Consider the following 11,068-nt stretch of genomic DNA (forward strand, 5'->3'; position numbering starts at 1 on the left):
ATTGCTGAGGTTTTTATTTGTTTATCTGTGTATTTATTAAAAAGCTGTGGAAAAGAAGGTGGGAGGCTGGTGAAGCAATGGTGAGCTTGGGTGGAGACGGCAGCAGCTGCTGGGAACTGTGCAGACTCGGGGCTGCTGGTGCTGCTCTGGCCTCATTGGAGGTTTTTCTTTTGCAAACCTGACACACCGCAAGGTACTTTTCTCATCACAAACTCTAGGGCTGTGTGATATCTAATAATGTGACTGGAAGGGAGGATGGTTCAGGGAGAAGAGTCCATGGGAAAAAGGTGGGGAGAGAAAGAGCGAACAACCAAGGCCCAGACTGCTGAAAGAAATGCCTACTGCCTGAAATGGAGCTCAGGTAGGAGCTGTTGGCACTTTCTTTACAGGAGTAGAGGTGGTTGATGTAATATCCAGGGTGAGAGGAATCTCTGTCCCAGGTAGTTGGCAGGAGCAGTGGAGACTTCAGCTCTGCTGTTGATCACTAACTGAGTAGAGTCAGAACTAATGATCTTGTCTCAAATTCCCAAGAGAAAGTCTTCCAACTTCGCAAGCTAAATTGTTAATCTCCCTTCCTGACCCTGGCCTGCTAGACATTAAGATCTTGACCCATTCCTCTGAGGTAAACCTCTTCACACAGCTGTCTTCCACGTGCCAGGACTCGGGCTCTGCAGCGAACACAGCACAGCAGAATCTCTCCACTCTGAGCGCACACACATATGAGCACACGGCTCCCTGTCTGAGGACGGGGATGAATTTGCATGTGTACTTTATCTTCTCCTGCTTCTTACAGAAGTGAATGACAGGCAGCTGTCGGATGCACTTCTCTATTTCACTCTCTAGATACACAAGATCTCTCTTCTCCGCTTCAAAACCAACGATTTGCTTTTCTTTTTCATCTAAACCAATGAACAAATATCCCCCGTCAGTGTTGGCAAATGCAGACAGAGTTTTAGGGAGAATATCTTTAACTCGTTGTAACAGCTTTTTTGTTTTGAACGATTTATATTCAACATTTTTGGATTCGCTAAAGGAGAATTTTTCTTCTGTGAGTTCTGCCTGGTTAAAAAAAGCCGCAGCCAGCTCTTGCACATCCAGCTCTTCTTGCACGTGGATCTCTTCTTGTCCGGGGATGCAGAGTTCTTCTCGCACATCTTCCCCAGGCCTTTTGTCAGACAACATTGTTTTTATTGGAGATCTTAATCCAGGGTTCTCCAGGTCTTTGAAAAATTGCAGAGCAGTATGCAAGTCCATTGGAGGACAGGAGGCCCCGTTTCTCACGTACAAGTTGGTTGCAATGGTGGCAGGCTTCAAACCAGAGTTATCCAGACTGCATGATTTCACAGAGATGACAAAGCAGCGTCCTTCCTGTTTGAAGTCTAGGTGGTTCTGAGCAAGTGGCATAATAGCCTTGAAAGAGGTCTCCAAATCTTCTCCTATTCTGTGTTTGTTGTAATTATAGTCTTGATTTTTAATATGAGCCCTGACCTTGCCTCCTTGGGAATTCAGCAGAGCACACACAGCAGGTAAAATGTCTGTATTCTGTTTCCCAAGACCATCCTGCGGTTTCTTCTTATGTTTTTGCATTTTCTTCCCACTTTTCATTCCAAGAGTGACTTCTACATTTAGAACCAGCTCAGTGGAGGTGCTTTCAGGATTGATGGTGATGTTCTGTTCCACCCCAGCCATTCTGTTCCCAGACGGAAATTCTTTCCTGGAAGACAGGCAGAACCATTAGAATAAGGCTGAAGAGGTAGAGCAAATTCTATACTGAGAAGCTAACAGCAAAATTGTACACTGGGTGAGTTCCACGGCACTGCGCAGTGTGCAGGTGGGGGAATAAGCCATTTGGAGATAGATATTAGGCCATGATAGCGCACATACGTAGTGACTCTCAGGTCTGTTGCTATCCTTCATTATGATCCATCTGTATTTTAGCTTCATCTTATCAGCAATTTATTTTCTTCTTAATATTTAACATGATACAACTTGAATTTTGTGTCTTTCCATAAACTACAAGGGCAATTTACCTATTTTTTTTCTTAAAGATGTAGGTTTTCTATAAAGCCACTGATACTTTTTCTTGAATAATTTCAGATGTTCATTCATCAAGTGTGATGATCTCTCTTCGTGGAGAGTCCCTTAGCAAAATTGTCCCTTGGGACCTAAGGGACACAGAACAATAGAGAAGGGAATTTATTTTCTTTCTTTCTAGGAATAAATTTGGCCATTGATCTTAGGGAGGACGACCTGAGTTCTGGTCCTCTCTTCCTGTTAGACCGCCACATATTTCCAGGGAGGTGTGGTTCTTACAGTTTAAACAGAATCACTAGGCTTCTTTCCTTTCAAAGATGATGCTGTAATTACTACTCCTGTGGTCATGAAGCCTCTGGGGGGTTACCAGGTCAACAAGGTGGAACCATCTAAATGGTCCCAGTGTTCTGATAAAAGGAACTCCAGATAGCTGAGCTCACGCTGTGCGTCATGTCACAGTGAGACGCTGGCGGTCTTCAAACAAAAGAGGATCGTCACTAGATCCTGACCACGACGGCATCTTCATTTTGACCTTTTGCCACCTACACTGCAAGGAAAAATGTCTATATTCGTATTCCACCAAACTGTGCCACTCTGTCAGATCAGTGTCAGAATGACACAGGCTGGGTCCCTGTGCCTCTCACCCGCCGGGGTTTTCCTCTTAAGAGCCAGCAGGGTCCATTGTTCTGCCAATGGAGAATAAAAAGATATGACAGCTGTTAACTACTTTTGTTGTTGCTGTTGCCTTAAGATCTTTTTTTTTTTATTTTGTACTTATGGGTATTTTACATATATGTGTGTCTATTACCGTGTGTGTGTGTGTGTGTGTGTGTGTGTGTGTGTGTGTGTGTGTGTGTGTGTGTGGTGTTCATAGAGGTCATAAGACAGCACTGAATCCTCTGGGACTGGATGCTTGTCTGTAGGTGAATGCTGGGAACAGATCCCTGGTCCTCTGCAAGAGCAGCCAGTGCTCTTAACCACTGAGCCATCTTTCTAGTCTGAGCTCTCCCAGTTTTGAAACTTCTTTTTGATTGGGCATACATGTTGTTGCCGTCAACCTCTGACTTGTGATTCAGTGGGTCTCTGGTTTTTAATGTTTCTGTGGGAGAAAGAGTACTCAGGATGGTTTTCCTTGTTTTTTTTTCCTGCCCAGTGTGGGCTTTAATTCCTATTTTTCGATTGGGCATACATGTTGTTGCCGTCAACCTCTGACTTGTGATTCAGTGGGTCTCTGGTTTTTAATATTTCTGTGGGAGAAAGAGTACTCAGGATGGTTTTCCTTGTTTTTTTCCTGCCCAGTGTGGGCTTTAACTCCTAAGCAATCCTCCTGCCTCAGTCTCCTGAATAACTGTGACCATAGAAAAGTCCTATTACTGTGTTACCTTAGCACTAAAGTTAATTGACTGGCAATTGTTTTAAGTTTGCATCTATGAGATTCTTTCCGCTATTGTTGTGGGTGGATGGTCATGTCAAGTGTAACAGCATCATCAAATGAGTCCCAAGGATGTGGGGGATCCTCAGTGAAAGGACACTTGCCTGATATGCACTGTGCCCAACCTATACATAAAATTAAATTATATTAAATGGCTTCAATATTTTACAGACATGAACTCGTCGTGGTTTGCCATCCTATATGAAAGTGAAAAAGAGAATTTGGAATCTTGCTTTTCCATGGTGTCACATATTTTTCACAATCAAGTTTGTATAATTATCACGAACTTTTTTTGGGGGGGGGGGATTTTTCGAGACAGGGTTTCTCTGTAGCTTTTTGGTTCCTGTCCTGGAACTAGCTCTTGTAGACCAGGCTGGTCTCGAACTCACAGAGATCCACCTGCCTCTGCCTCCCGAGTGCTGAAATTAAAGGCGTCCGCCACCACCGCCCGGCTCACGAACTTTTCTTAAAAAGACTCTAAACCGCTGCCCAATCCCACATGCAACATTAATGTGAGAGTAAGGAGTCCCCTGTTACTCCAACTATACTAGCGTCATGGCTCAGTATGACTGAGGTTTGGGTATGCTAATCACATCTGATTTTCTTTAAGCCCGAGAGTTCTCTCATGGAGTCCCTAGTCCTATACACAGCATAGTTCAGGCATCTATCAAGATCTGCTGGAATGGGTGGGAGGCCAGAACAAGTAGACAAAACAGAGATAGATCCAGAAAGTATGAAGTGGAACTCCGAAGGAGCAAAACCATGTGATGAAGGAGTTGGAATTTCTGGAAATGAAGATTTAGTCTAAACCATGAGGCCATATTGGGCCTTCTGTCTCAGGCCTGTAAACTAGCAAAAAATCATCTGAGTACATGCAGCTATGTGCATGGAGAGAGAAGCTTTGGAAATCAGAACTACTGGGTCAAGTGATGAACACCTGAGAATTTGGAAATGAACTAGAAAATGATGCCCTAGGGGATGGGCATCGGTCTTTGCTCTACCGGGTTTATCTTGGTAGAGCTGCATCTAGTGCCTCTAGGAGATCACACTGTGACTGCAGACCTAGAACCAACTGCACCATGCACAGCGTCCCTTAGGGTTGCCTAAGAACGCGAAAATGCCTTCCTGACAGATCTTCATTCAGAGAAGCCCTCAGGGGAGAAAGCTGTTGACTTGAACTCAAAACATTCTAGAGGAAGAGATGCTGAGGCAGAAGTCCTGACTCCTGGCAGAGGAACTCCAATGGGACACAGTAATCTGTGCTTAAGTTCAGAGCTCCACAGTAGTCTCAGTGTGACAGCGCTGTGCCTAGACAGCAGAGAGAGATGTCTGCTTCTGCCGTGCTGATCTTTCTTCTCCTTATCACAACAAGTTAATGTTGGTCAATCCTATTTCCTCCATGGGATGCTGCCCCAAACTTGGGACCAGTTTCCCCGAGGGCTTTCCAGATGATATCTTCACCCCAAAGCAAGGGGAAGCAGGGAGTTGGGGCGGGGGGTTGGGGTTGCATGGCTGTAAGCTCAGCACTTGCAAAACTGAGTCTGAAGACAACCTGGGCTATATTTTAGCAAGATTCTGTCTGCCACAGTTTGCTTGAAGTGTAGGCATTGGGGTAGAGAGGAGACAGGGAGACCAGAGAAAAACAAAACCGAAAGTCTTGTAAGATTACGGGAAATGCAGTTTCATTTCTGCCCAGTTAGAAGCTGCAGCCCCACCCTGTTTATTCATTGTTGAGCAGTATCTGTTCATCATTTCCTCCCAGCACCTCCCATTCAGCACCTTGTTTTACGCCAGCATCCCTAGTCCAGTCCCCAACATCAAAAGGGGCAGAAACCATATCTCACCCCAAAGTGAAACTCAAGGAAACTGGTGTGGAATCATCTTAGAGGAAATCTGGGGCCTAACCTGGGACCCAGGCTCTCTAATTTCATGCCTGTAACTATGAAAAATTTTATGACTTAAATTCCCGCGGGCATCTACCTGGAAAGCAGTCCTCAACTAGTAAGCTGGACTTTGGAGTCTATGAATTCTGGTCCCTAAATGAAACTCACTGATCTCCCACAATCTTTGAGTCTGGTTTAAACACTAGTTTTTTTCATGTAAAATTCTTTAGAGTGTTTACTGAAGAAAATTCTCTCATAGCTCAACTCACAACTTTGGCTGTTGTTACCTTTAGCAGGAAATGATGGCATTCAGACAGATGTCCCTAGTTCTGCAGGCAGTGCCGTTCGGCAGGAGGGAATAAAATAAGGTGGGGACACAAGAGTAGGAGACACTGCCTCTTGGGAAACAAATAACCTGGCGCATTCCCTGTTAGGATGATGCTTTGCCTCTTGGAAGATCATGTTCTCATTCTAGATAAAAAAAAAAATTCTCAGGACTCTCAGGTTCTTAGCTCTCTTTAGTTCTGGGATGCAGTTCCTCCCTGCCTAACTGCCTAATGGCAAAATTCCCCTAACATTCTACAGAGTCTGGTCTCTGAGAAGATGGAGCCCCCCCCCCCCAGGGACTTGGAGTCCTGCACAAGCCTGGCCTGTGCATAACCTCTTCTCCCTGCCTCACTTCCCCTGCTTGACCCTCTCAGAACCCAGGTTTCCTCTCTCGGGGATCTGTAAGTACTCCAATCCAAGCAGTCCGAGGGACTTTGCTTTCATCCCATTCTTCCTAAACTTCCAAGCCCTCAGCAGCTGTGAAGGAGTCTATGAAGATGCACAGGAGCCAAAGTTTCCAGAAAGAAGTCAAAGCAACCAGGCTCCTCTCCAGGGCTGGGTGTTGCGCTGGAAGTGCTCCCTCCTCATCCCAGAGCCAGCAGAGTGAATTCTGGATGGGCATGGGGAAAGAGAGGGATAAAAAATGTTGAGGCCGGGCGGTGGTGGCGTATGCCTTTAATCCCAGCACTCGGGAGGCAGAGGCAGGCGGATCTCTGTGAGTTTGAGACCAGCCTGGTCTACAGAGCTAGTTCCAGGACAGGCTCCAAAGCCACAGAGAAACCCTGTCTCGAAAAAACCAAAAAAAAAAAAAAAAATGTTGAGATGGTGAATGCTGCCACGGAGTGTAGCTCACTTACCTATAAAGCTGCTCCAATGAATCTCTCCGGCTTGATGCCTACTGTGAGCTGGCTGTGCTGTAGACACCTGCTGGACGAAGCAGGGAAGTTCGAGCCTGGGACAGACTCCCACAGCAGGGGCTTGATGGCTGTCACGAGATTTCCTCCGCAAGTGGATTTGAAAGTGCCAAATTTCAGTGCTTGTTGTCTCAATAAACTTTCCTCTTTGTGGATCTTTGCAGTGTGAGCGGATTCCTTCACTCTCAATACGGAGTTCAGTTTTGGAGAACCTGTGATTCATCGGTTAGCGTCAAACCAGGAAGTGTGAGAACTCTCTCTAAGCTCTTTGATTCCTTTCTGTGATTGTCACTCAGCATGTCAAAATTGAAGAACTGGGCTCCTAGACTTGGTAACTCAGCCTTCACAACTTCACCAGAATCCTCAGAGTAAAGGTGCTGTCTCTGCCCTCAGACAGAGAAGGTGACACTAGGGACAGGCAGGAACACCTGTCACAGCCTTGCAGGGAAGGAGCATGGGGAGGGAGACTGAGCCAGGGGAGGAAGTGTGGGATGCTGGCTCATAAGGTGCAAGCTGCATCTCCTAGGTCTTTGGGAAGATGGGGGATCTGTGGGAGTCTCCAAGAACTACCCTACACAGACAAGACTGATCTACCACTTTTTCTTTGTGCCCTGACTTATGATAATTATGGCAATACAAGTCTCTGACTCACAGCATTTGAGAACCACCAACCAGGTGTGGGGAGAAAGGAGAGACTTTAGAGTTGAGAGGAGAGGTGAGAAAGAAAATAGAGGGAGTGAGGAGGAGGCAAGAGCTTAGGCAAAGGCGAGAGAAGAGGGGAGGCCAGGGGGCAGGAGAGAGGGTCTTCAGACACCCCAGCTGTGGGTGCCTCTCTACCATAAACCTCAGGCAAATAAAAAAGCCTGTGGGTGACTCGAGCACCCTTGCTCAGGACACCCCAGTTGAAGGTGAAGGGAGCAGAATTGAGGCTTCTGCATCCTGCCCTGTGCTCCTCCCCCACCTTGACACCTGTAGGCAGAGAAACTGTTCATTTCATAGACTGCGGTTGGATCACTTGCTACACACCTGTAGTGACTGCAGCAATGCTGCCTGCATCCTGTCGTCTTCTGGACTTTCCATCACTGGGATGCTCCTGCGATGCTGGAACCTCAAGGAAATGGTGCCCAAGGCCTTGAATATAAGCTTGATCTACCAACGCAAACTTGTGTCCAGGTGACCATGTGAACCTAATGGACAGTTTTCCAACACTTGACATTTCAGAATTAATTATTTTCCTGAATCACTAAAATGTCAGTTTGCATCTCACGTGTTGCCAAATATTTATTAATATGTTATATATCTGTAAGATATGTAATACTCATGTGTACATTATGAAATGTCATTCAGATTAAATAAAAGTGAAATTATGTTATTTACAGGAAGGAAAAGAGAAAATATTAGAAAAAAAATCTTTTTGGTGAATAAAGTATTTCAGACCCAGAGCTGCAAATATTGCTTCTTTTCTCATCTACATGGAACTTCACTTTATGCTGAGTGAGAACCATGTCTCAAGGTGGGAGGAAGGGAACAAGAGAAGATGAAGAGGCCAAAGAATGACAAAGGTTACATGCTTTTTCTTATCGCAGAACCCATTTCTGTGTATACACACATATATGGACACCCCAGGGGACTGTGGGATTGGCAAGGTGATCATCAGGAGGGAAGAGGAGGAAGCGGGGAGGGTCACAGGATATGGATGTGGGTGAATTACAAGGGCAGGTGTGTGTGAAGATATAATGAGACACATTGTTATATTTGTTGGCTAAAAAGAATTTAAACACAAACAGATCCTCCAGATCTGTCTGTTCATCAGCAGGAGGCATGTCTCAGAGCTCAGAAGGATCATCTCATTACCTTGGAAAACATCTGCCAGAGCAGACAGAAGCCCCATCCTAAAAACCTTTGGATAACAACTGGAAAGCATTGGGGTGATTGTCACACCCCAGATGCATCAGTCAGGATATTGGCTCCAGGGCCACATTAGGCTTGTTGGGAGCCTGCAGCACCACTGTGGTCATTGGGCTTCTCTGCAGGAGCAACCGGCTCCAAAGTCAACACCTAATCATGCGTGAGTTATGGTCTGATGTGCTACCTCATGAGATCCAAGAGATCTGAGAACACAGGGCCAGACATGAGAATCGTGGGAGACCCCGAGGGACATTACCAGAGGGACTATTACTTACTAATGCACCCCTTACCAGAGGGCGATACAGGTCTGAAGGTTAGGAGAAAATCCACGTGACCCCACAGAATTTTACCAGAATGCGATCTTAGACGTTATGTAGAAATTGGCCGGCATGGAGGAGATGATCACACATGGATGTTAAGCATGGGCTGAAGCATCCAGGAGACATGGAGTCAAGTCAGTCCTGTGCCTCCAGATGAAACAGCAGCAGAAAGTGTCTCTGGAAGGGCTGAGGAACTGCACTACCCAGAATGTGCCAGGCTAATTCATCAACATTCTTCTGGCCTTCCCATCATCCTCTTGTCCCTGTGGTCTTGGTAGCCAATGGCATGGAACCACTCATGCAGACCCATGACAGGATGCTCAGAACTCTGCTCCTTGTGGCTATCCCTGCCATTCTCTGGAAGCTCTGGGTGGCTCGCTTCAGCCCCACGATCTGGTTCTCATTGTCGATATGGTACTGACACAGCAAGCCTTTGTGTGCTTGCAGTGGGGTTAGCAACACACTTACTTTCAGATTTTCTACTCCAAGGCAGCTGAGAGGGTTTATATCTAGGGTTATCATCTTTCCTTCAAATGATATAAGGGAGTTTTTTTTTTAACTTTTATCTAGAAAGGTGTTTTTAACAAAAAAAATTCAGACAATTTTTGTAGCATGATTTTTCATGGTGTGGAAACCTTAAACAGACCCTAACACAACCCAACAATTTGCAAAATGCTGAAGGGAATTCTAGAGTCTGTTTTGAAGGAAAGCCACACATATACACATACACATTCTTTCACACACAAATACAAACATTTAATTTAAGAATCTTAATAATGTCTGTGTGGTTTTTTTTCAGTTGTAAAGGTTACTAAACTTGGGGCTAGCACATGCTAACATGCTTTTTGCATCTGGTATATACCTTGAACCTAGATTGACATAGCAAAGTGTCTGTCAGTGTTTAGTTAGAAGAATACTCCTAGTGTTGTATCATGTGTTAGGGTTCATGTATTGCAGTAGGGAGATACCACAGATTGAGTGGTTTAACAGAAATTCATTTCACACAGTTCCTGTGGTTTTGGAGTCCAAGACCAAGACTGAGGCAGAGCAGGGTTCATGGGGGGGGGCGCTCTACTCAGCTGCCAGTCAATCTGTGTTTCCATGGCCACAGGGACATAAGGAATAGGAAGAAAGCCCCCTGCCATGTCACCTCCTAAGGACATGGTCCATGTGCTGTTTCACCCTGAGGACTTTGTTTAGCCTTGCTCACCTCCTTAGTGGCACCACGTCCACTTTAGGGTAGGTGAAGATGACACACTCAGATTATAACACTGTCCCTGAGACTCTAACCAAAGGAAGGGAATTCCAGTTCAAGAGGAACTTAACTTGAAATTGATATGCTGATGACTAATCTCCAGTGTCAACCTGAGCACACTTAGACGTTTCTGTGAAACTTGCCTCTGCTCTGTTGGTGGGAAACTCTCTACAGAGGTTTAGCTCAGAGGGAAGATGGACCTGACATGGGGTCTGTATCCCGTGGCCTGGTGGCCTGGGCTGAATAAACCCGGGAAGACACCAGGAAACCAGCATTCACTCCTCTCTGCTGCCTCAGTTTGCACACAGTGGGCCTGTCGCCTCACACTCCATCCCTCATAGCTAGAGGCCTCCGGCCACCCTTCCATCCCTGCTGTCATGATGGACTCTGCCCTCGGGATTCTATCATGGCAACCAGCAATGTAAACAGTGCTGTACTTACAGAGGGAAGCAGCAGAACTAAGCTGTAGACACGTCATAGACGTCATAGGTGCTGATTGGCTTTGGTGGGGCTGGAGTGACTCATGGGTTCACGGGAATAAACCTAGGTCATCTAAGTTACACCCTCAGCAAACACTTCTATACAATGTTTAATTATGTAAGACAAGGTGTTGGATGTATCTTAGCCTGACTTGGGCACCTTATATAGCCTCTTATCAAGCTCTTAATTCTACTGCCTTGTCCTCATAGTGCTATACCCATGTGCTGTCAAACCAGGCTGAACTAGATTTAAGAATATTCAGATTCATTGGTTTTATTCCATGTGTATCGAGTGTTTTCATTGCAGGCATATCTGTCCTGCTTTTATGTGCATGGTACCTGCAGAGTTCAGGAGAGAACATCATATCCCAAGGAACTGAAATTACAGATAGTTTTGGAGCGCCATGTGAGGCTGGGACCTGACCTGGGTTTTTAATAAGAGCAACAAGTGCTCTTAACCACTGAACCATCTCTCTAGCCCCACTAGACTCACTGATTTCTAAAGATGTCCCTCCC

The 11,068-nt window shown here is 45.6% G+C and overlaps 1 protein-coding gene across 1 annotated transcript; it reads right to left on the reverse strand.

The window, feature by feature from the left end:
• Positions 1-504: 504 nt before the first annotated feature.
• LOC101988891 (schlafen family member 12-like) lies at positions 505-1,689 on the reverse strand. The gene has a single exon (XM_013347038.1). It carries the CDS (start codon positions 1,687-1,689, stop codon positions 505-507), a length of 1,185 nt encoding a protein of 394 aa, XP_013202492.1.
• Positions 1,690-11,068: the final 9,379 nt, after the last annotated feature.

Source organism: Microtus ochrogaster, chromosome 7 (assembly GCF_000317375.1).
Source record: "Microtus ochrogaster isolate Prairie Vole_2 chromosome 7, MicOch1.0, whole genome shotgun sequence".
Lineage (NCBI taxonomy): Eukaryota > Metazoa > Chordata > Mammalia > Rodentia > Cricetidae > Microtus > Microtus ochrogaster.

Excerpts from the sequence above, each read along its gene's own strand:
- LOC101988891 (XM_013347038.1), bottom strand. The coding sequence starts at position 1,689 with ATGGCTGGGGTGGAACAGAACATCACCATCAATCCTGAAAGCACCTCC.